At 29.8% G+C, this 26,947-nt stretch overlaps 1 protein-coding gene and 1 long non-coding RNA gene across 8 annotated transcripts in view; one reads left to right on the top strand and one right to left on the bottom strand.

Moving 5' to 3' along the window:
• Positions 1 to 893: 893 nt before the first annotated feature.
• LOC121126680 (protein Skeletor, isoforms B/C) overlaps positions 894 to 26,947 on the bottom strand; it is a 75,289-nt gene continuing 49,235 nt past the window's right edge. For 5 of the 7 annotated variants that reach the window (XM_071891994.1, XM_040721977.2, XM_071891993.1 and 2 more), the window contains 6 exons: positions 18,399 to 18,682; positions 18,078 to 18,341; positions 13,651 to 13,897; positions 13,092 to 13,601; positions 12,874 to 13,035; positions 894 to 1,455 (listed from right to left, as the gene is read on the bottom strand). In XM_071891994.1, the coding sequence (XP_071748095.1) occupies positions 1,366 to 1,455; positions 12,874 to 13,035; positions 13,092 to 13,601; positions 13,651 to 13,897; positions 18,078 to 18,341; positions 18,399 to 18,682 (1,557 nt within the window). In that variant the 3' untranslated portion in view covers positions 894 to 1,365. Of the gene's footprint in view, positions 1,456 to 12,596; positions 12,707 to 12,873; positions 13,036 to 13,091; positions 13,602 to 13,650; positions 13,898 to 18,077; positions 18,342 to 18,398; positions 18,683 to 26,947 lie in introns of those variants that run through there. The other 2 variants (XM_040721978.2, XM_071891991.1) reach the window with 2 other exon arrangements.
• The window catches only part of LOC121126682 (uncharacterized), a 35,572-nt gene continuing 22,979 nt past the window's right edge, over positions 14,355 to 26,947 (top strand). Inside the window, exon 1 of the long non-coding RNA XR_005867082.2 lies at positions 14,355 to 14,505. This is a non-coding gene — a long non-coding RNA (uncharacterized lncRNA). The remainder of the gene's footprint in view (positions 14,506 to 26,947) is intronic.

The raw sequence follows: 26,947 nt of genomic DNA, 5'->3' as shown, positions 1-26,947 counted from the left end.
CAGCACTACTAATTGGATTGCAACTTATGCTGAGACTAGTGAACATAATAATTTTTCTGTTTCTTGCTATATATAAGGACTACTTAAAGCAAACAACTTTTAGGATTACATGTATTTCAAAACTTTCATAGTAAGCATTGTTATCTTTTGATTTAATTAAACTCAAGTATCTTAAAATTATTACTTTATTGATATTGAAATAGAATTGATAACAAATTTAAGATTTTGAATTTAATTTAATAATTGGACAATGCGATAATGATCATTCTCTTGTATGATGTTGTTGGCTTCATTGATTAAATTTCTAAACTTTAATTCATTTCTACCAAGAAAGTCGATACGTCTACAAGAATAATCTCCATCCAAAATTATTGTTACTTTTCGATGTTCAAAAGGAAGTGGCTATAACCAGTACTTGAGATATGTGCATGCAAAAGAGTATTTCCCCTATTTGAAATTTAAACTCCACACAATTTTCTCAAGTATTAAAAGCGACGACCAAGGGCGTTTTTAGACAGGCATATTGGTCGTCATTTCCAACTTTCTGACTGCATACTTTTATTAACAGTAATGGTTCTTTTTTACATATCTAATGATAACTTTAAAAAATAAATACTAAATTTCAATATATACAGAAAATAACTTTTTAATGTTCAAGCAATTGTATGTGCGAATCTTCCAAATGAGCGAAAGACAGTTAATGTGATTTGCCATCAGACATTTCAGGAAACACCAAATTAAATAAATATATATATTTTATTTCCATTATCAAAAGTAAAAATAATATTTTCCTTATTTATTTTAAATTTTTGGTTCATATAAATTTCATATAACTTTATACGAACAGTATTCTGCCAGTTAAACATTTAACAACCAATAAAAATAACTTTTCATTTATACATGCAAATATTTATTGACAATTGGTAAAATTTAATAGCAATGTTATAATATTTGAACAATTCATTCTTGTTAAAGCTTTTCCCATTAAAATATTTCACTAACCTTTATTTTAAGATATTATAATCTGATTATTGGGCTTTATTTATTGATATGAACGTTGATTTATAGTTATACTAAATAATATAAGAAACTAGCAATCTATTGGGTAACATGAAAAAAATAAAATAAATAGGTAATAGATAAAAATATTCTTAATTTAAACACTTATCAAATACAGAAACTAGTAAACTTATTTATTTCACAATTTAAAAAAAGTTTGAAAGCCTAAATTTATCTGTTTGGCACGATTATTTTTTAAGTCACATACAGTTCATTTTCCATTGAATAATATTAAAGCTGAAAGCCTTTTTTCCATTGATGATTATGAAGCAAATATAAAAAATAGTATTATTTTAAATTTGCCAGTCATTTTAAGTTCCATGCAACAATTAATACTGAAGAAAGTATAACTAATCCAATTAAAGAAAAATTTTTAGATGCCACATCTGGAGGAACCTAAAAGATAAAAAAATCAATGTTTTAGGATTTATTAACCTTTATAATTTTTAAACATATTAATGTATTATCTTTGATGGAAAAACTTATTTATAAATTTGCTATATTTTTTAAATTTCATTATACTTAACTTTCTCATTCTTCGTCTACTATATCTGCTTTTATACCCATAGCTATTACACAAGCGGGATAAAAATGCAAAGTACTTCAGACATAAATAATTTATTAAATATTTGCGCCGGAAACAATAAAAAATACAGAATCCTTTACAATCTAAGTCATTGGGGCAAATAATAGTTAAATTGTGAAAAAAAATCCAACAAAAAGATTTTCACTATTGATCAGCATCACAACTGCTAAGTGACCAATGGCTTTTGAAATCGAGGAAATAAGTCCTAAGGGTGTAAAAAATCTGGATATAATAATGATCATGGAGTAATAGCGTCTGAGTGATAAGTTATGCCTTATACTTTTCTTTAAGTCGAGAGATAAATTAAAAATAGATAAAATTGGGACCAGAGAATAGATATGGTCCCTTAATCATATTGTTGTGGTACCCTGAATTCGGGCTAAATACCCCAATTTGAACTTTGTATTGTAGAAAGCCAGTGATCCTTGTCACAATGTCATTAAAACACAGGAATTCTGCCACTGCAAATTCCAAAATTTCTGGCACAATTTATCCACCAAGCCCGGTCTTAACCTCCTTAGCTCTTATTGATAAACCATATTCAATAGTAGATCCAACATTACCAGACACCCAAATTTGCTATTTGTGATACAAAGTCCAGCCATTCAAAAACAGAAATTATCCGATTATACCAAAGTTTTAACCTAGTATCGAAGCCATTGTCGAGGCATTGCAATTGATAACTCCTGCATAATTTGTGAAAAAAATGTTCGATTCGGTGATTTTTATGCTAAATATTTAAAAAATGTTAAACTTTACATTGTTTTCTTTCTTACTTTGTATATGAAAAACTCAAAAAAAATAATGGTTTAATGGCAATTACTATATTTATTTCATTTTGCAAGTTCTATGTTTTTCATAAACAACAAAAATTGTACCCAGCACTATGTATTAACCCACTTGAATGATTGAAGTTTTTGAGATAAAAGTACAAATATATCTAAATTATTTGGAAGTGAAGAGTTCTGTCTAAAACTTATTCGTGGTATGTTCTTAATGAATATTTTATTTTATTTTTGATGGAAACTCTTCCTGTCTTCATGACGTAAGGTGGGCTGCCTGAAGGATTTATGCACTCATATAACAAGCTTAATTTCTCCCTTTGTATTATTATTACTAAGGGTGATAATTTTGGTAAGAATAGAAAAGCGTGCGAGGAGAAGAGAAGAAATACTTATGGCATCATTGATTAAATAATATACATCTTCTTCTATCAATCAAGAACGTTATCATTCCCACCTTTATTATTCAATATTAATATAATATTAGATGGTGATAGTCGATAGAGAACTGAATAAAATGCCTAAAATAACGTCACCTTCTGTATGGATTTCTGAAAATGGAGGCCCAGGAATTTGGAAAATACTTACCTGATGAGAAACAGATGGTTTGTCGTATTTGTCGATATAAATGTGCCTTTAGTCCCCTGTCTAGAATTACACGCCACTCATTATCCCAATATCATATCAAGAGCATGGATATTCATCTAAAAAAATCAAGTTAATGATGAATACATCAAGTCAGACTTTAACTCTGATCTCACAAAGATCCTTATTACATGTAATATACCCTTATCCATTGCTAATCATCTACGTTCGAAAAAATTTATGGAGAAATACTCGGGTAAACCTATCCCTTCCCGAGGAACCATCATTAAATTAATGGAAGATGTTAGTACTGATGTCATTTATAGAAATACATATAAAAATATTTTGAGTCATCCACACCAAATGACGATCAAGTTATCAGTAAAAAGTATAAAATATTTACTGATTTCGAACTCTGAATTTTGTACTATCTAACAGTAATATTTCCATTTTTTTAAAAATCTAACGATAAAATATGATTCTATTTTAACTAAACATATGAAGAATTATGATACACAACTCATTAAATAGCAAAAACAACTGCTTAAACGGGCATAACAACGGGAGTAGTAGCTTTGGATGTTTCGCAACTAGTTTATCTGACATTAGTTTCTTCGCTTAAAGACTTGGGTATGATCATTAGGTTTTATTACATATTACATAGTCAATAAATATTACTTTTTTATCACTTAAGGATTAGCTATGGTTGATAAGCTCCAAGAAATGGTGTTCAGAAAACTCATAAAAGGCAAAAACAACTGCTTAAATGGTCACAAAAATAGGGGTATTTACATTGGGTGTAGCATTATAATTAGCAATTGTGTATATCCTTCATGATAATATTATGTTGTTATATAAGCATAAATAACGGGGAAAATATCTTTTTTGATGCTCTTAATAAGGAGTAATATCGCCGGACATTACTACATAATTAGCTTTTGCCTTAAATCTTTAAGATGGATTTATTTCTAACATTTTTTTATTTGTATATTTATTGTCTCATTTTATGATTTTGACATTTACTTTATTATTAATAATTAGTTAGATATCATCGGTAGAGATATATCTATCCTGTGCACAATTGTATAAAGCAACTTCCACATGAAGAGGAGGGGTGATTATCTTTTTGAATAAACTCTACGTCTCGCTTGTGTTTTGCAACCTAAAGTTATGACATATTTAACTGGATTCCTGTGTCAGAACAAGAAAATATTATTTGGATCAATCTATTATTTCAATATTCTGTATATATAATTTATTGTTATTAGTTATATGATTCCAATTGTTTAATTTTGTATATTTAACATAAATGTATGATGGTATATTTTTATTTATGTAGATTCTATTTAATTAAAGCCTTCATTTTTAAACATGGAACTTCAAATATATTTCGAAATACTCTACTTTGTTGTTTCATTAGCTATTATTCTGAGAATAAGGTTCATAATGAATTACAATTTCATGGAGTATGACGTTATAAAATCTACTGTAACGGATAAAAAACGTCTAAGTCAATTATACGTAGTATATTTCTTCATTAACCATTTCCTAATAAATACTTTCGTTATACCCTTAAAAATCATAATAAAGCAGGCGTAGATGATAATCACATCAGTATTTTAAACAATAATACCATTTATATTTTTTTCCCCTTCTCCTTGCACGCGTTTTTCTATACAATATTATCAACTTTAATTATTACCCTTCAGACCATCTATACTGCAAAGGACCTCTTTTTTTCTATTTTTTAAAACTACTTTTTTGACAAACACTCTCCCTTTTTAATAATTTCAAGTATTTTCTTATGATTTCTTCTCAAGGAAGAAAAAAAAAGTAAAAAATTTAGAATAAGAAAAAATGAGGATAAAATTGGAATGGTTTCATCGGTTCAATGTTCGAATCATTGAGATTTACTCACAAGTTCAAACCATATCATTATTAAGGCAATTAAATACTATTACCAACGTTACTTCATAAATATAAAAAATGTAAAAGAGCCAAAAAGCCTTACTGATTACTCCAATCCATTGAAATTTAATTATGATTCTTCGTAGGGAATTAAAGGAATATTTTCGTCGCTTTTCGTTACGGCCATCCAGGAAGCAATATATACATTTATCTAAATATTTAAGAACACTTGCATAATATTTAAATTTCTATATCCGAACATTTTAATTATTGTAGATACAATGGGATTATAAGCATATGGAAGACCCACATGAGAAGAAATACAGTCCTGAATGATGATTATTGTTAATCTGGTTATGAAACTGTTTCAAGGTATCTCTCTAGATCCCTTCATTCTTTCCCTCAGGATAAATACTCCAAGCGTTCCTAGATAAAAGCTATTTTTAGACAAAGCACCTTCTGAATATGAAGAAAATGCAGTTATTACTTTTTTGAATACGAAAAAGAAACCTACTTTCATTTCTTTAAGCATGCCCTTCAGAGTCTAATACTGTCTTCCACTTTTTTCAATAATAGAAGAGACTCACATATCTAAGTAATAACTATTATGGAATTGGAAGTGAGGTTTGAAGTTTACTGTATTATTATATATATACAATTCACAACATACTTTATATTCACTTTTTCATATGTCTACTTGATATCACACCATCTTCCTCTTTAGTTCAAATTTTTTTGAGCTCTTAATGATCATCGTAATTCCTTGGATATAGGAAAAACTTTATAGTTTACTCTCAAAAACCTCTGGTTTCTCTTCAACATATTCCCAGATTCTAATCGGACACCATAGTTTCTATTTAATACCTTTTTTAGGACTTTACCTACACATTTCTATCATTTTGGACTATTACATAAGTTCCTATTTCTATCTCATGTAAGTCTCTTATATTTAGATTGTAATAATATCGAGACTTTTTTCTACGTATTTCTCTCTCCACTGATTAAGTCTGGAGTGTTGTATAATAACTTCTCCAAGGTTGTAGTATACTAGATCGGAATTTATGACCAAATAACATTTCATTAGGTGATTTTCCATCAATCTTCAGAATATTTCGAAATTCAAGTAATCATAGAAAAAAAATTCTTACTCAAAATTTCCATTTACTTTTTGAGTGGCTTCATTGCTTTGACTATACTCTCAGTGTGTCCGTTACTCTGAGGGTAATGAAAAGATGATGGCCCCTATGTTATCTTTCATCTATTAAAAAACTCTCTAAATTCTTAGGAATTAAACTATGGACATTTATTTGTCCTAAATTTTGTTGGAATTCCAGTCTTCCAAAATATTTTCATCAACACTACAATCACATTCTAAGAATTTGGAACTCCCTAAAATTCTTCTATGTATGAGTAACCCAATAATATAACACCATAAGTGATATAATGTTTACCTTTACTCTTGAACAGGTCAGTAAATACAATTTCAAAGGTTGTTATAGTAGTTGGATCACAAAAAAGGGATTCCTCTCATAAAGACTTTTGGTAATCTTTCTATACATTTTCTACATGAATGTACAACTTCTTGGATTTACATATTCTTTCCGTTTCAAACAGTTTGTCTGGATCTTCTCTTTGTTTCCTATATTCGGAAATGTTCAAAAAACTATTATAATAGAGGGCCCGGATTTTTCCGTTGTTACCTGATTAAGTGCCTTAATGTATATTTATTCACTTAGGCCGTTATCATTGTTCTTTCATATATATATTTTTTAACCATTCTACACTTAGAAACTTGGTTTGGAAGTTATAAAAATGGTTATGATAAAAAGTCCTTGCGAGAATAAGACTGGGACATACAAAAAGGGGACATCCTACTGAAAATTGCTGATTAGTGTTCAGGTTGGAAAATATTTCTATCACCTAGCTATAATAGTAGGATACGCATATTGGCTCTGAAAGGAATTAAAATGGTCTATTTAATTATTATTGGATTGTAATTCAATATTCGTAATTAATTGACAATAATGACCTTCTATATTTCCTTCTCCAAAGTGCACAGTAGGTTACAATGCAAGATAATATTTTTTTGTCAAAGGCTACCTATGAAAAAATGAAACTCTCCTCCATATTTGAATCAAGGCTATATTATTATACTTATAGGAAAGATTATGAACGAAGTATGTAGAAAATATTTTAGATACAAATACTATAAATTTGAACTAACATATCCCCTAGATACTTGAATCAAAGCTTGAAAAGTCTATAACAATTCTAAGTACAATTGTAAATAAAGAAGATAATTTTCTAAGAAAAATAACTGTTATAGTTACTGTTAACAGTTGAACAATAAATCATAACCAAATAGAGGAGAATATACTCAATGAAGTTTTTAGTATGGCGTATGCTCTGGTAAACTGTAGTCCTTATCGATGCATATAGAAGAATTGTACATGATAGCTGTTTTTGTATGCCTAGATTTGAATACTTGAGAAAATTGTGTGGAGTTTAAATTTCAAATTAGGGAAATACTCTTTTGCAAGCCCATATCTGAAGTACTGGTTATAGTCACTTCCTTTAGAACATCGAAAAGTAACAATAATTTTTAATAGCGATTATTATTCTAGACGTATCGACTTTATTGTAAGAAATGAATTAAAATTTAGAAATTTAATCAATGAAGCCAACAACATCATACAAGTGAAAGATCATTATCGCATGGTCCAATTATTAAATTAAACTCATAATCTTAAATTTGTTATCAATGCTATTTCAATATCAATAAAGTATTAGTTTTAAGAGACTTGTGTTCAATTAAATCAAAAGATGACAATGCTTACTATGAAAATTTTGAAATCCTAAAAGTTGTTTGCTTTAAGTAGTCCTTAAGAATAAACAATAAAAATTATTATGTTCACTAGTCTCAGCATAAGTTGCAATCCAATTAGTAGTGCTGGAAAAATTGTCAAAATTGCAGTAAATGCAAAAGGAGGATATAATTAAATAAAATGTAACTTTGAGAAACGATATATCAGCTGTCAGAGATCATTATAAACTGTTATTTTTTTGCTTGCTGTGCTGTCTAACTTATTACTTACATCAAATCTAGTAAGAAACTTGTATTAAGGAACAAGAATATTAAATTCCAGAATATTCCTTGAATTTTTTCTGAATCCTGCCACTTTTTTTAAGCATAATCTGGTTTTTTGTATAATACGATAATGCACTTATAAGATAATTGGGTTTTGTTTTATGTTGGGTTGATTTAGCCAATCCAAATTGCAATGAAATACAAAGAAAGTCACCGTATATATCTTTAGTAGATAAAATTTGTGTTCATGTTCTAGTAGATAACTTTTACAAACTTTCTGCTGATCATAGTTTTGAAATTAGTTATAAATATTTTAAAATCACCAAAGTATTGATTCTTTTGATGGCTTAATTGAAGTAGAAAATAATGTATATCCAAAAATGTTTGCAAAATCTGCAAAACAAGATGGATTTTAATGGTTCAATTTGAAAAAAGAAATATGTCTGAATGAAGTTATGAATGGTCCATTTTCTAATTAGAGAATTACTAGAGACAATACTAGATTAATTTTTTCATTCACTGACCTTCCAACATTATTATTATCTTGGGTTGGTAAGCCCATTAGATCAACAAAATCCTGTCAGAAACTCAAGGAGGCAGTAGTTTCATTATATGAGAAGTCAGGGTCACAATCATTTCAGAAAATGATTGAACAGCTGCCAGTTATTGGCTGCTCATCAATTTTCTTACAACATTTAAGGTAAGTAGGGAAAAAAATAGATTGGGGTCTTGGACGAGAAGGACATTGTGTCATGTCCGCAAGACATGGCATCTGTCCTCCCATCCAGAAACCAGGACAGTATCGAGGAACTCGGAAAATTGGTAGAACAAATCAACAAAATAGTACAAACTAACCAAGTAAATTACACTGAGGTTCGACATAAAGATAGTAAGAGAATCTCTGATAAAAATCTTGGCTTGACTCCATTCTTTCTATCACAGAATCTAAGTGTTTATAGAGCTCATATTCTTATTGTTACAATGCAAGACATTTGTGTGTTTTATCTCATAAAAAAGGTTTAGCCTTTGAACCGTCCTCTTGAACGGTATAACCCCATCGTAAATCTTCCAGCTTATGCTCTTGTTCTCCCTCTAAGCCCTGCACAAATAATTCGAAACTGAATGGGCAAATGTACAAAATATCATCATCAGTACACAATGATACTGGAGAATTCATATATATCGTTACAATTTCAACACGAATAATTTTAACTGCACCAAATAAAGCACTTATAAGAGAAGTCGGAGAAATTATATCTCATTTCACGGTAAACTCTCTTACAATAAGGTATATTTTGTAACCGTACTAGTCTACATTCATTACATATTTCAATGAGTAAACTGTGTGATTATGTCAATATACTATTAATCAAATACCAGTTATTGCCCTCTCTTAATGGTTCTGCTGCCTTCTATTTGTTCTAGCTCTGTTCTATTTGTAGGTGTAGGGAACTCATGGATCGCCTTTAACTTCTTTCCACCCAATACTATCTATCTTTATAAATTTTATAGCCCACAAAATTGAATTCTTTACATGCGAATTGAAATTTCTCCTTTATGAAACTTTTATCTCAACTTTAGGAGCATTATGAATTCCTGTTAAAACTTGATCGCATCTATAAATATATGCATCTCCAGTAGAAATGAAACCCATTGGTGGTCGCTTAAAATCAAATCTACCATACTGTGCTCAAATGTTGTTAATTTCTTACATCTCTCATCGAGGGGCATTTGCCAATATCATTTGACTACATCAAATTTGATAAACTATCTTAATAGGTTGGCATCTACCAAAAGTTATATTATCAGCAAAGGGAATTTCATCGTCTTTAGTTCCTCATCATAGCTGAATATATCTGAAAATTCGGCTATCAAGCCTTTTAAAAGATCTTTTTTTTTTTACTTTTTCTGTTCAAATTTTATTTTATCAGTTTTATTACATTTCATACTTGCATTCACCAACAATTTTCTAATCAATTCTTTTTTTAATTGTCTAAGGAAATATTTGTGTATAATTCTGAATCCCATACATTCATGCTGTGAGAAAAACATATCCTCCTAACCAATATTCTTTACAAAATAGACAACCTCTTTATGTTGACGATTACCGTGTCCAAATATTAGTTGAACACTATTAATAACCTTCAGTCGTGAGTCCTTCCCTCCGACTATATTGGGGCTAGCAAATGGATGCCATGGTCTTTTTTATCACAAATCTAAATCTTTGTAAACTCGTAAGCCTGCGATAGAAGCCATTGTAGCACTATCACATGTATAAATTTTATTCCCAATGTATTCTCCACTTACATTCAGTATATCAATTGGAATTATATTTAACTCATATCCACGAACTGAATCGACGAGTAATACTGAACTTATATTCTTGAATTGGCATACTTTCGTATTACTTTACTTTTGTCTTACACTTTCGGTAATCTATTTATTTAGCAGTACATGATCTTCTACATTGATGCACTTCAAAGCAACATTGTCTACATAGTAGTTCTCTCTTCTCTATCTATGGTTTTTCTTGACTCTGACTTTTTCTCTTTTCAAATCACTTTTTATCATTGTCAGCCTTTGAAATTCTATTACTACCCTTTAATAGCAAACCTTTGTAATGGTTTCTATTACTCTTTACAGTTTTACAGGGTCACCAAAGAGTTCAGCAATCTACAAGTCGGTGAAGATAACAAGTAAAGATTAGGAGCATGCCAAGGTGATGACCCTGAAGGACCAGTCTGCTACCCGCTGGAGTCTCCGCTACGATGCTGTACACGCTGTATCTCTAGGGATGGTCAGAATCATGAAGACCCTCATACTAACGAGAAAAGATAAAGATACATTGTCGAGTTCAACAGCAACTTCTCTGCTCAACAGCATCTTTAGTCACGAATTTGTTTTCGGCATTGAACTGTTGAAGACACTCCTCAGACACACATCTAGCTTGTCAGATGAACTTCAAGGCAGAAAGGTTGACCTAACAAAGGCCCGGAAACACGTCAACCTAGTGATTAGGACTCTTGAAGATCTTAAGAATGAGAAAATCTTTGAATCAATCTGGAAACTTGCTGAGTTGAAGTCGTCTGAGATGAAATCCGTATTTGACCAGGAGGACTCAATTGATTTGGAATTCAAGGAGGCGAAGATTCCAAGGAGAATATAGTGGAAAGGAACAACTGAATCCTACTTCCGTGAAACACATTTCAATGTTGCAATCAATAAGATTGTATTAGAGCTTGAGAGTAGATTTGCCACCGACGATACAAACATCACAATGGATCTCATTGCAATCGTCAATGACAGTGAAGTGGAGACCTGTGTCATTGAGCGTGTCACCAAGCACTACAGACTTGAACTCGAGCAGCTCCAGTTAGACCATGCAATCTTCCAGCAATGGAAGGTTAATATTATAATGTTTCATTTTGCATTATATGTTTAAAATTTATGTTTCTCTAGGCAGATATTGACACAGAAGACATGGTTTTGTCACAAATTGCTGCGGAGTTAATAAGCTCGGGAGTGTTCCGCCTGATGCCGGAGCTATACAAAGTGATCGTTATCCTGGCCTCAATGCCCATCAGCAACTGTGAGGCGGAGCGGTCATTCTCCTGTCTCAGAAGGCTCAAGAACCACATGAGGACCACCATGGACCAGGAGAGGCTCTCCTCCCTCACCTTCTTGAACATGGACAGGGTGATGGTGGACAAAGTGCTCCATGAAGACATGGACAGTTTGATTGACACCTTTGCGTCAAGGAAAGAGAGGAAAAACTTCTTCTTCTAATCAATAAAGAACACATGCATTTTTTTCTTCATTTTTTTCAAACACATCACCACGTATACATGCGAGTTAAGAACATCAAGACTTGTGAACATAATTTATTTTCTGTCGATGTAACCGTTTCATGGTATATTAAAATCTCGTTCATTATCTTCATCCGTTATTATTTTAAAAATATTTAAGGAGGTTTAAATTGTTTGACTTAATTGTATAGTTCAAAAAATTTCTCTCATTCTTGCACCGTTCATTTTATACTCCATTATACTCCTTCCTTTATGAATAGGTCGGCATTGACTTTCCGTCTAGAGTTTTTCCTTTTCATTTTATTTTTCCCAATGTTTGCCTGAAGAAAATAAATGGCTATTTATCATCTTTAGCATGGTAAAGCAATGGTAAACTTTAAATATGTAAAGCAAGTCGAAATTGTTAATTTTTAGATGTATTGTAGATTTCAGTTTTATAATATAACAAAAAAAAAAAAAAAAAAAACCTACTGTATGTCTATAATTCATAGATACATGTAATAATATGATTATAATATTTGCCCCATAGCTTTGAAACTTGTATTGTACAAGAAGAATGAAAATGACCAATTTTGATCCAAAAATGCCAAATTATCATCCTTATCAAAAAAGCATAAGGAACCAGTCATTTTCTAGATGATAGTTTTTATGCCTTCTAGGAGAAAGAAATAAAAAAATATTTCAAAAACGAGACACTATTGTGCCCAGAAGATCAATCTCACACAAGAATATAATTTCATCAATATAGTATTTCATAAAATATATAATATAGGCTACCAGCATTTTAGAGTGAACTTAAACATCATTCGGTTTTTTATATATTTACTTTTTATTGAATGGGCATAACTTTCATAATATCCATTAGTGAAATTCATGAAGATATGGTTATATTCTATAAAGGTACAAAAAATAAATAAATTATAACTTAGTTTACTTTGTCTTAAATATATCATTTTATAAAAATATCAAAACTATGACTAATATTTTGATTGTAATGAATTGAATTTATTTTTTTATAGTAAGAAAAAGAAATAAATGTAAATATTTATACATATATACCTCTCCTTCGTTTAAAACATGAATTTTCCATCCCATTGCATAATCAGCAAAACTTTGGTAGTATAAGAGGTCTGGTGTGTTGTGATCAACTGTCCAATTTACCCAGCCATATTCTTGTTCACGACCTTCTGTACATGCTAGTCTCAATGTTCGTTTGTACTCCTATAAATTTATATCCTTCATATTAATATATATATATTTATAATTTGATCCAAAACCTTAAATGTTTGACTTTCATAAGTTTTATCTGCTTCATAAGAAACAAATTCACATAAAGGACCAACGCCTGTAGCCATAGGTTCGAGATCATATTCTTCAACTCCTGCATAAATCGTTTCAACAGATCTCTCATACTGGGGTTTTAAAATATATCCCCCTTCTGCATTATCTGTGATATACAATGGATGAAAAGAGTTTGTACGGCTTGCATCGTCTCCACCTTGTATTCGAAAATGATAAGTTTTACCCCTTTCAACATAAATCTCAGGCATTAATTTTCCATTAATCCACCAAACAACATTGATCAGAGGGGGATTTCCTGTTATTGCTCCGTAACCTTTCTTACCTCCAGGAGGGCCAAGTCGGGCAACAAATAACTTTCTATCTCTAATATTAGATGGCTTCCAAACTTCCTCTGGTTCTGGTGGAGTGTATGGCTTTAACGGTGAATATACATCAGGGCAATTAACGTCGTCTTCATTATTTGAAAAATTTATCGTTGTATTTTCCTTAATTCAAAATCATTTGAAACTATTCTAATATTATATCATAGATTACCTTTTCTAAATTCATTTTATTGGAGTTATAAGAATTTAAATCCACCTTATTGGATCCAATAGCCACGATTACTTGTGTTGGCTCATTCAGTGCAATAGGAGCATCATGAGCATCTTTTGGTAAAATAGATCTACGAAAGTCAACAATGGAGAGGCCAGTATTTTTAATGGAGCCCATATAACTTACATCATCACCTGAATTGAATATTGTATCAGCACATAAGCCATGTTCGAAATCACAATTTGTTCTGAAAATTGTATTTAAAGTATCATATATTAAATATATAAATTATTTGGCAAATCATAACTTTTTCGTGTCCTATATTATTCAAATTTATTTTGTATTATAATTTCTTATGTAAATATTATTATTATTAAGTAACCGTGCATCGTTTTTAAAAGTAAAAAGGGCAATAAGTATAATTTAAAAAATGACTTGCTATATGATATTTCTAAACTCTCAAAATGAGATGGCTCTATCATACCAGGTTGCACGGTCCCTGATTTCTATTTGGGGTGTAAAGATATCAAATTTTCATGATACGATAACCATACCTGGTTAATTGATAGCTTATTTATCTTGACATAATAAAAATTTAGTTGTAATAATAATAAAAATTTGCCTTGAAAAATTTTACAATAAAATATTCATTATTTGTAAAAAAAAAAAAAAAAAAAAGAAGAAAAAGAAAGACCAAATTTGATCTTACATAACATTGTTGTTTTCTTGAAAAAAAATATCCAAGTTTTTAATTCGGACTAATATTGGTATGATAAATAGTATTGTATTTCGTAATGTTGGGTGTAAATTAAACCTAATTTAGCAAATCACTCATGGAAAGAAGTATATATTCAGGTAATATTTAAACGTATGTTATTCATATATTTGTTTTAAATTGTACTTCTATTTTATTGGACAATTTTTTGGTCATTTAAGGAAAAATATGAAGTTTCTCCCAAGGCGAGACCATCCTGTAATCGCACTTGCTATAATTTTTAATTTAATATATTGTACTCTCTGCTAGCAAGACAGACATATTTTGACAATACACACAAGAAATCATATTATATGACATCACTATAATAAAGCGTGATTTAAGTCAAATATCAGTCGTACATGCGTTATGGTAGAACATTTCTATAAACCTAATACATTAAAAATTTTAAGCAATATTTCAAATAATAAAAGCTCTAAAACTACTCTCTTGTACTATTTATCAATTAAAAGATAAAAATGTCATCTAATCTATCAAGATATCTTACAGATCCGAATAACTGGATTTAGGGTTATAATTATAACTGACAATTAACAATTTTTCGTTCTGGTGCGTTTGCAAAATTCTCATTAAACTTTATGGGTCTATTGTTGTATTTTTTTTAATTTTTTTTTATAGCTAAATAAATTGAGAAAAAAACGTAACAAATGTTGTCATATGTATTTTATTTCCATGCCATACCTGTGAGTAAAAAGTATTATATATCCGAACAAAAATTATGGGCTGTAAAATAGTACCAAAAAGCAAAGCGTATATTTATGTACTAAACACTGCATGATTAAAATTGAATTTGTCAAATACCGATGCTGTGGGGGGAAATGGCTCACTATGAAGTGAAGAATAACATAAAAAAGGTTAAGGACTCCTGCTTTAGAAAAAGATGGCTGCCACTGATAATATTATTATTATTTTACAAGCACCAGAATGTAGTTTTTGTTAAGGTATATACGACTTATAAAACCAGATCGACCGACTCTTCGCTACTACAAAACTGAGGTCCCCTATTGTACATCTCAAAATTATCACCCTCTATTATGACTTTAGGTTTCAATGGCAGTAATGGAAAGGCCATGCGTCTATTTTGAGAGAAATCTGTTTTATAAATATCCAAAGAATGTATAATCGAGGAAGTTACAAAAATAATTAATAAATAAGGAAATTTTCATGTTTCGAAGAAAACCAATATTTTTCTTGCAAATTTAAATTTTACGTTTTTGAAAATAAGTTAAATTACAAAACTTTCACACTTTTGTTACCTAAAAAAGATATTGATTTGATTTATAAACTTAAAAGGTCAAATCGTTTAATTTGTATAGTTGAAAAATGCATAAGACCCAAGAAAAAAAATTGGCCTATTATTGACATGATTTATTTACTTTTAATGGCGAGTCATCCATCATCTTTGCAATCAGGCCCCCATAACAAAAGCGTAACTACAGCACTACATATGAAGGATTTTGTTAACGATACCATATAAATTTTAATAAGTAACGATATGTTAATTTTCCTATAATAATATGTTTTAATTCTGAGTAACAAAATATCAAAAAACCCCTATTCAATGACATTTTATGTAAAAACGTTATGAATTAGTTCATATCGAGGTTAATAGAAATACAATGTTAGACCAACATGCAATGGGGCATGCTAGAATTTTCAATTTTATGTATTGTACCGATTGCTGGGCAAAACACGCAATCACACATAGTCTATGACGCCACTATGGCTAGAATTCCCAATTTAATGTATCGTACCGATTGCCCCGAAAGAAAAACAGATTTTGACAAAAAAGGCAACCACTACTTTGACATCTTTATTAAAAGCGTGGTGGAAGTAAAACATCAGTCGAACACGCATTATGGTTTGACTTTGTATTTCTATTAACCTTGGTCCATATAACAAATTTAATGTATGCAGGCACGTCCACAGGGGGTGGGCTGGAGGGGCTAGTCCCCAAAAGAAACTGAAAAAACGCCGAAAATCATCTGGCATGTAGGCAAATAAGGCAATCATACCAACTGCGACTTATTTCTTATATACTCCCAGGCTATCACTGCCATATTATTTCTTCACAATTTTTAAAATGAATTAGATAGGCTTAAAATCTACATCATATTTTATTCGGTACTGCAGCCATGATGTATTAAGTTAGATGAGTTAATCGACAGCTAACAACAAAATGCATAGGGTATTTTTGTGTTATCGTGGTAACGCTATGGTATATTTGAATTTTGAAAAGAGGAAAGGAAGAGAAAATGCGAATGAAATTTATGATTGTGGATTGATAGACAATGAAGAAGAGCAAGAGTAATGACGGGATTTATTTCTATTTCCCAAGTTAATAATAATATCTACGGATTGGGATTCCATTCCTACTCACTATAAAAGATTTATGATGACTTCATTTCTAATCCATAAACCGTTCATAACTATCTTTCATTTATCACTAGTCATCTCCAATACCGACTTCCGACTTCCCAGCCCTCCCTCTACAGTACTACACAAAAACTACTAACTAGTTTAGAATCATAAGCCGTATGACGTCAATAAATATCCCCCTTCAAAGTACGATTGAAATCTCTGGGGATTAATTTCATAGGGAATGAATTTACTGGGAATGAAATCACCAAGCACGCATATAAGACAATTCCTTTATGCGTTCATTAATTTTCCACTTTTTATAAATTTGTGATAGTTTTAAATTTATTTTAATTTCAATAATTGTAATACGAGTACATTTGGTCTGCTTGAAATGGTTTTCTAAAAGAAAATATAAGACTGTTATGATGTTTACATCTTAGCTGAATTATCAGCATCTAAGATGCAAATATATTTAAATGACCCCAAAATGATACGGTGCCAAAAAGAAACGAGCTGCAATAATATGTGCTGGAAAGATGCACACCCAAAAAAGCTTGCCAAATGAGTAAACACAATGATAAATGTGCCGATTTTTCATGTTTAATTCATTTGATTAATAAAATGTTGTTATATGAAGATTTTTTTTAAATTTCTTGCATTAATTTGTAACATGTATTTAGTATACCTAATAATATTTGACTTTTATTTTTCCCTTGTGTAGGTGTCTTAATAATTTATAGTTGGATATATCTTAGCCCTTCCTTAGTGAATTGGAATTTTCTCTACCCTGAATTTTATGAAAATGCTTCAAATATTTTTTAAATTGATTTTATTGCTGGAAATTTGTATTATGATCCTGAAAGTTTCTTCAAATCAATTCAATTTTGAATTTTTGCTATTATTGTAATTTCATCTATTGTTCCATTGATAAATTAATTACAACATTTTTAGTGACAAAAGTTTTTTAAAAGTAAAATATTTATATAAGTTTTTATCGAATATGATATTATAATATTTTCTATAAAATAATCAAATATTATATCTTCCGGTGCCCAAATCTTATGCTGTTAAGACTAATTAGCGTAATTTTGAGTCTTTGTCATCTGTGTGTCACAAAATAAAATTCCATATTAACGAATATTAATAATGTATTGAAGAAAATTGGCAAAAAAAATCGTAAATATAAAGTTTTTATCGAAACTTAAATTTCATTATAATTGATTCTTGAAAATTAATAAGCTAATCTTAAATATAGGACACAAAAAAGTTAATAATTAACATTAGTATGTACGTTTTGGATAAAAAAGAATCTACAGTCTCAAATCGATTTGTAGAAATGTTATAGAAAATTTTTATAATATCTGCGTCTATCATTTTTGTAGTCTTTGGCGCTATGCCGAGAGCAGCAAAATTACTTATTTCCATGTGAACTTTTATTCTGAAATATATATGACCACCCTCATTCTTCCACAATAAACGAATTTTTCTTCCTAATAGCTCACGACAATTTGGCAAATTTAGTGATGGATTAAAAGGTATATGTTGTTGTTTTTGTCTAAGTATAGAAGAAACATTTGTGTAAAAATTTTTATAATAAGTGAAATGCTTTTACTTATTCTGTGATTTGTTGTTGGTGTTAGTAAAAATTGTAGCATCCTCTGGTAAAATTAATGGAGTATCAAACCACCATCCAGGTTTTTTTGTTTGACCTAATGCAGGTGGAATTATCATATGTTGACTATCAAAGGTTACATGGCCCATATTAACATCCCTTTCCGAAGAGTATATTGCTAAATAGTTTATATCGTACATAGAAATATGATTTGGTAGTGTAATGATGATATCGTTCCCATTATAACTCACCAAATCAATGGTTTGAGCTTTTTCGTTCGGTATCTTGAAATAAAGATATTCAAATTGAAAACTAAATTACATTTAAAACAGCTTATTTAAATAAATATATATTTTTTTTAAAACAAGATATAGCAATGAGATATAATTGCCTTAAAGTAAGTTCACTTATATGCTTATACACGTATATCAGACGAATATCTTCATTCTTTTTGTTATTATTATCATTCATCCCATCTTTTTTGCAATAGCTCCTTTTATTTTTGGGAGACCATTTGAGATATTCTCTTTTTTCTTTGTAATGACTTATGGTTTATCCCCTTAAAACATAAGGCATTTACCATAAGTTCTCGAAATATCAGATATGGGACCAACTCTAACTGCACCAGGCTGTTAGTTGTATAACAACATTTAAAAAAAATCTTATAGATAACTTAGAAAATCCAACTATCTTAAAATGTTACTTATCACATCGATGAGGTTGTACAAATAAAACTGGTACAACTCCAGATAGTTATAGAACTAATTGTAATTGCCGTATTATTATACAACATATAGTTTGATCTTGTAAGTAAAAGAAACTGCTTCGAACATAGAAACATTTATGATTTTATCGGAGACTCCTAACTACTTCTATTTTTTTAATGTTTTTTACTTGATGGGGGAAAATACAAAAATTACTAAATAAGGAGATATTTTGTCAGAAAGTCCTCAAAAAATAGTTATTGCATTAAAAATAAACTGAAATATAATAAAAACAATAAATGAGAAGATAAGTGTGTGCAAGCAAATCAGTAAACCCACCTTTACAATAGATAAAGTGAAGATAATACAACATTATGTATATGTATATTCTAGATTCTTTGATATATAATTTATTGGCTTCTTTTCATATGAGACCTAAGTGTTCCAAAAAATGTATAGATTTAGAAAGATAAATTGTTACTATATTTTGTTAAATGTATAAACTACACTGGGGAATATAAATTTTATTCAAATGAATTGAAGCTAACTTTGGAATTTATCTTAGAGTGCAGAATCCAAAAAAGATCTCTGTTTTTCTCTCAGTGATCTGAATTCTGAAACATCTGGTATTGTAGTAAGTCGGAACTATTATCATACAGACCCAGATTAATAGAAATACAACATTAAACCATAACCTGTGTACGACGGATGTGCATTTTAATATTGACATCATAAATATCAGTGGTTGCGTATTTTCCAATAACTTTTGTTCGATTATGTATTTTTAAGGGGGTGTACTAGCAAACAGACAACATTTATCTTAGTATTGTTTACGATTTCAATATCGATTTCATGACATTATACCCTGTAATAAATAATAATGGAGTACTTCGTTTTGTACAAATTCAAATAAAATAATTAATTATTATATTTTTCCTGAGGAAGCTTTCATGGGATGAATTTTCATCCCATCATCTCTCGTGGAATACGGTTTCCCTTGAGATAGATGTTTAAGTTAGAAACATCTTTCTACGATACCGAATAATTTTTTTTACTTATTATGATCTTACTGATTAAAGAGTGACACTAGGGCTTAGCAACTGTCAAATTTAAAGCCTCTTTTAATAAAAAAAAATATGTTGGAATGATTCAGTTGTCTAAATGTGTGTGTGTTTTTTTTATTTTTGATAAATGTTAGTTTTATGGTAATAACTTCAAATTGTTGTAGTACCTAATTGTAATTAACATATCCTATTCTATGTTTCACATACAGAGCCTTACATCTGAATCTGCAAGGGAATGGATTCCACATTAGTTTCAATCCTTGATTATAATCATTATCATAAATGGACGGATATATTCCTATACTAGGAAAAAGTAGAATTTACTTTCGTATGAATTTAGCTTGGTTCGGTTCTCTTCTTAGGATAATCTTTCATCCTATGATAATCCCTGTATATATCAGAAAAGGGATGTTGTTGATGATAAAGTATCTTGGATCTCTTTTTTTTTTTTTTTTTTTTTTTTTTTGTCCTTATTCTCAAAGAACAAGGAAGTATTTTCGTCTTTAACGAATAAAAATCGATCTACGCCAATGAAAAGTGCAACTAAATTTAAAAATAGTCCCTCCATTTACTTAAATGCTTTAAATATATTTAAATTTTATGATTATAGCTTATGAATAACATTCATGTTCTAATAATACCTCATCTTTGACATTATTTTATTGATATATGCCACATCCAGTCTCTCATTTGATTCAATAAGAATTTTAGAGTCTGGAAGATGGGGTATGATATAACACTAACCAAATCAACATAGCTATTTTGTCACTAGTTAATAATTGTAACTTTTATCATTTTGTAAATCCTTTTTAATAATTATTTTAACAATATGTTAATTAATCTGATTTCAAAAATGAGTAGTTTAATTGTTATAATTGGCAAGAATCGTGTATACAGAATTATGTTCATAACGAGACCCATCCCTCATTTCATATGTTCATTAAAGTAAAGTACAGGGTTTTCCAACAAGAGCTGTTATTTTGAATAGCTCAAGAACAACTGAAAATATTGCTGCTTTAGCCCAAAGTTTTTGAAAAAAACACCCGCCAGATTTGTCCATTCTCGCCGTTCTTTGGAATTGGGCATTCCACAAACGTCATTATACCGTATTTTGCATAAAAACTTGGGTTTAAAGGCTTATAAAGTTCAGTTAACACAAGAACTCAAGCCTGCCGATCATCAACAAAGTCGTGTCTTTGCTATTTGGGTCCTTGAAATCCATGCAAGTGATCAAGAATTTCATCAAAAAGTCATTTCAACTGACGATGCCCATTTCTGCCTCGATAGCTACATCAACAAGGAAAAAGGTGGTATTGGGGGCTCGGAAAACCCAAATTTATTGTTGGAAAACCTCTTCATCCTCAAAGTGTAACTGTTTGTTGCGGTTTATGGTCCGGCAGGGTCATTTGACCTTACTTTTTTGGAAATAAGGTTTTAGCAATAGTTACGGTTAATGGATTGAGCTATCAAGAGATGATTAATGATTTTTTATGGCCTTGGATGATATTAATCTGGACAACGTTTACTTCCGACATGATTAAGCGACGTGCAACATAAGCAACGAACCCATCTTTTTTTAAGGAAAAAGTTTCCAGACCGTGTTATCTCTTGAAGAGGGTATCACAATTAGCCTCCAAGATCTTGTGGTTTAACATATTGTGACTTCTTTCTTAGGGCCACGTGAAAGATAAAGTCTACACCAACAGCCCAGCTTCGATTCAATACCTCAAAGATGGAATTCGTCAAGCTATTGAGGGCATACAGCAGCCACTTTGCTATTTGGTGATGGAAGTTTTCATAAAAAGGATACTGTCCTATGAGTGTAGTTGTGGAGGCCATTTGGCTGATATTGCTTTCCATTATTAAAGGCATGCCTTTCTCTTTACATTGAAATAAACTTCCGATCATTTATCTTAAAAAAGTGTCATTTATCTTTGAATATCAAAACAACACCTCTTATTGGAAAAACCTTTAGTAAAGTGGGCTCTTTCCTTGGGAAGGACACGCCAGGATCGAAACAATGAAGAGATGAGTAGATAATTTTAATATTTTAAAAATAATAAATGATTACTTTTTTTGAATTTGTACGAAGTGTGGTATTATATATTTATTACGGGGTATGAGTTCATTAAATCGTAAACCATATTAGGATAATGTTGTTTGTTTGCTAGTACACATGATAAAGAAAATATATAGAGTGATAATATGAAGAAGTAATTGAACTTATCAAAGAAAAATAAAAAATAATAATGTTTAAGAAAGACATTTGAATTGTAATAGCTAATGTCAAAAACATAAAGGGTATAAGGGTGTTTATATTTTTATTGTAATAATAAAAAAATTGATTTTATAATTATATGAATTTACACGTGTCAATAAAGTTTTTTTTTCCATTTTTAAAAAATATAAATGTAATTTTATTCATCCTTTCAAAATATTAATGATAGATTTGGGAGCCAATTTTAACTATAACTTTGTTCCTGCTACTTCACCGACTTTTTTCTCTTGTTGTATCTCACAAGGTGAAGTAGATACAGACTATTAAAATAGATCCAGAACCAAAAAAAAAAAAAAAAAAAACCATGAAAGTATAATATATATATATTAGGGTGTCCTATGACAAATAACATAATTTTTTTTCTCAAAAATTTTGAATGCATACCCCCCATTTATTTTCTATTGGATCTTAGCTACTTAAATATGAAAAAAAAAAAATCTTTAAGACAATGATAACAGGTGCCAACAAGAGCTTAAAGTCAATTCGATTACTTGATCGCAGGTTGGACTGAGAAATTTACATTCAAATGAAGATTATACCAAAACTAATAATCATAAATGTATTTTAACTCGTTTGACTATTATTATATAAATGTATGTCCTGTGTGTAAAACTTTTGTCTTTTTAATTTAAAGTATCTCCAAGTAATTCAGTATAGCGTGTTTCAACTTTCTCCAGTCCACCCTACTCTAAATTATATCGATGTTGAGTTTATCTTTCAGAAGTGATAAATAATACCTTTTTTATTCACCATAGTAGAATTCCATTAGTTCTTAGTCTATTTTGAAGAACGTGAGGTCTTACATATTACAATTTTAAATTAGCGATATAATGTGATCTTGTTTGATTTTAATTTCAAAGGCAACTACAGACTAGAAGCTCCAAGTTAAATAAAGAATCTGTTTGATTTCTTTTTATTTAAACAAGTTCAAACTAATTTCACATGAAATAATAACCCAAAATGATTAAGAAAGATTTTATTACTCCAAACTTAGTAGCTGCATTAGATAGGTGTCAATTAAGTATTAGAGATTAAGTCTTTATTCTTGACGCAACTATTGATTCATTGGGGTTGAATATTTATAAATTTCTTATTAGTAAAACTTCCATCCATAGAATACGGAGTGATCAAAGAAAAGATGGAGGAACACTATAAAAGTTGATTTTAAAGGTGAAATACCCAATGTTGTAGCATTAATTTGGGATGGAAAATTACTGCCTGCTTTGAATAAATGGAAGATGAAAGAAGAAAGTTTATCGATTGTCTTTGCATATGGAAAGCAATCCTAGACTGGGAGCTCAAAGAAAATGTGCAAGCTCTCTTCTTTGATATCACAGCTTCAAATAAGGGTTATCTTAATGGAACCATCATGCTGTTGGAGGAAAAATTTGAAAGAAAAATGCTTTTATATACTTGTCGTCATCATCTTCATGAATTGATTTAAAAAAGTATTTTCGAAGTGAAAATCAAAAATGTAACAACTAATCCAAACATTTCTTTCTTTCAAAAATGAAAAAATTATTGGAAAATATAGATTCCTTCAAAATAGACTCCTTGCGATCATTAGTACAAAGTAACCAACAACTTTCGGAAATTCAAGATTTATTAGAATATTGTCGCAGTGAACTATCAAAATAATTTGAGGGAGACGATTACATGGACCGCATAGAATTATGTATTATATCGTTAAAATCTTTGAATCCTTACGAAAAAATAGACGACATTATATCAAACGCTGCCTTAAAGAAACTTATTCATCATTTATAGTTTTTTACAGATCAATCTGCTTCCCTTTCATCCTTGAATGATGATATCGATCAAGAAGCTGAAGAAAAAATGGTGGTAAATTTGAATAATGAAAATTTCTCAGGACATGGCGAAATATATGTTGCATCGAATGGAGCATTTGATGGTTTTTAGTTTTGTGCGTGAATGTTTTATATCTAGTGATAACTTTATTTATTGTTTCATTAACAAATCGTTTATCATGTATGAAATTGGATTTCAGATAAAAAAAACATGTTACTTCATATCGGTCAAAAGCAAAAACTCTGTTTCTCCGTTTCAAAATTGAAGATTATTTTCTTTGTGAAAATCCATCTTTATGGGAGAGTAATTCTACTTAGATTGAAGCCCGAAAAATTGTCAATGCTTAGAGCAGTTAATGTTACGGCTGCATATATACTTCAAAAGTTTACGAAAGCTTTCCATTGTTTAATTAAAGTGGATGAGAAACAAAAGCAATTTCTACTACGTTGGGTTCATGAACACACGAAGATATATCCTGAATGTAAAATAAACACTTAAAAGAAAATACATTCAAAAATATTAATTTATTGTGTTTATTAAGTAAAAATAATCCTATTATATGAAAAAGAGTCCTATTATTTATCAATTCTGAAAGATAAACTAAGCATTATCACTTAATATAGAGTATTGTGTACCTAGTTTCTAGTAAATGTTTTTCCCTAGACTCAACTAGATATTAATCCTAAATCAACATAAAATATTAAAATGCATTATACGTCAATCTTAATTTACTTACTTAATTTAAATATTATGATATAAATAAAACTTTAATATATATATCAAAAATTGTTATTTTATTTATATCAGGGTTGTGGAAGTGGTTGTTAAAAAAATATCTTGGGTTTATATTGAAAACATATAAATTAGTATCATTCATTCTTAGCTACTTCATTGATGCATACTCATTCAAATTCAAATTTAGTATCTCTAATTCATTAATTTCTTATATCTATATTTATTTTTGTTACAATATATTTAATATCTAGTTGAGTCTTGGGGAAAAAAGTTCTTGGTATAGAAAGAGAGAGAAAGAAAAAAAAGGAAGAATAATTAGAAAGAGAAAGTAGTGATGGTAGATTTTAGTAAACCTGCCTACCTTTCCTTTATAAAAAAATAACAGAAAAAAGGCCCAACATCATCTGGGAGTTAGCCAAATTAGTCAATCATACCAACTGTTTTTTATCTCTTAAGTAGGCCCAGACTATCATTGTTATATTATTTCTCAATAATCCGATAATATATTATAATGTTGCTCAGTAATATTTTTTTTTAAAGCATAGGTATACATTTGTATTTATATGATAGCCAAAAATTTCTTCATTAGAAACAATAAAATGGCAAATATATAAATATACAGCGCCTAGGAGGGATCAACAAGAAATTGTATTCCTTTCATTTTGGAAATGAAGCAAAAGTATTTTTTCACTTATTCATCAAAAAGAAAAAATTATGTATCAAGTGAGACAAGGTCATCGACAGCTGATAATAAAATACAAATGGTATTTTTATATTAACGAGGTAAAGTCGTGATAAACATAGACTTAATAAATAAAAAGATAAAATACGTATACTAGAAGAAGGGGAGAGGAACCCCATGGAATGAAGGAGCCTATAATATATTATACCTGCAATAAATACAAATTTTAACAAAACTCTAGCAATTATCCTCTTCCTTTTGGTTTTTAAAACATTCAAATGTATTTTTCACACATTTAAGCATGTAATATACATAAAATAAAACAGCAACTTTAATGTCAGGATTTGGAGAACCGAGAAAGGTATGTTTAATATCATCTGGATGAGGTAGAGCTCCATGGGGAGTGTAGATGTTAAAACTACATACAGGTTTATCACAGGTAATACTATGTTATATCACACTCGCATCATAGATTAATTCAAATCTGTGCACAGAAACATTGCCAAAAACCTTATTGCCGACAGCCAAATTGCCAAAAAAAAATAATAAATATATAAAATGAAGATTTATGATACAATAATATGTAATGATTGCCATTCATATTACACTAATTTTAAAACTTAAAATGAAGAAAATAGTAATGCATTTATTTCATAAGGTTTATTCCAAAATATATGTGAATACTATTTTTACCGAAGTACAGCTTTATTTCAACTTATTATTATATCACGAATATGGTGCATCACCCACCCCCCTCCCATCAAGTAAAAAATATTACCTTGAAGGTATGATAAAAATATTTGACCTAAAATAAAACTACACAGAATGAAATATTTTTACATTTGAATAAATTCTAGTGGGGCCACAGTAAGTATTTTGAAAAGAGAATATATAAGCAAAGCTAAACATTCATTTTTTGCTTTGTTTTTAAATGTGTTTAATATTAATATTGTTAACGTGCACTTCCTCAAAAAGATGTTTTTTTAATTTTAATTGCTAAGAAATACATGGTTACTAATCAAGAAATATTGCTTCAATAGCTTAAAAGATCCAAGTGAAAGAAATTGCATCACTTCAGTGGGATTCAAAACTTATGGGTACTAGGACAAATATTAATGAAGAGCGGCTGACTGTAGTGGCCAATCATGTGAACGAAGCTCCATGGAATTCCATCTTAAAAAACAGTCACGGACCGACGCTCAGAAAAAATTATAACTGAGAAAAATAATCAGTTGTATCTAAGCTATTTGACACAAATACCTATATCACAGGCTATG

Source organism: Lepeophtheirus salmonis, chromosome 12, assembly GCF_016086655.4.
Source record: "Lepeophtheirus salmonis chromosome 12, UVic_Lsal_1.4, whole genome shotgun sequence".
NCBI lineage: Eukaryota > Metazoa > Arthropoda > Copepoda > Siphonostomatoida > Caligidae > Lepeophtheirus > Lepeophtheirus salmonis.
Note: the sequence above shows the minus strand (reverse complement) of the source record. Positions and strands in the feature narration are given on the sequence as shown.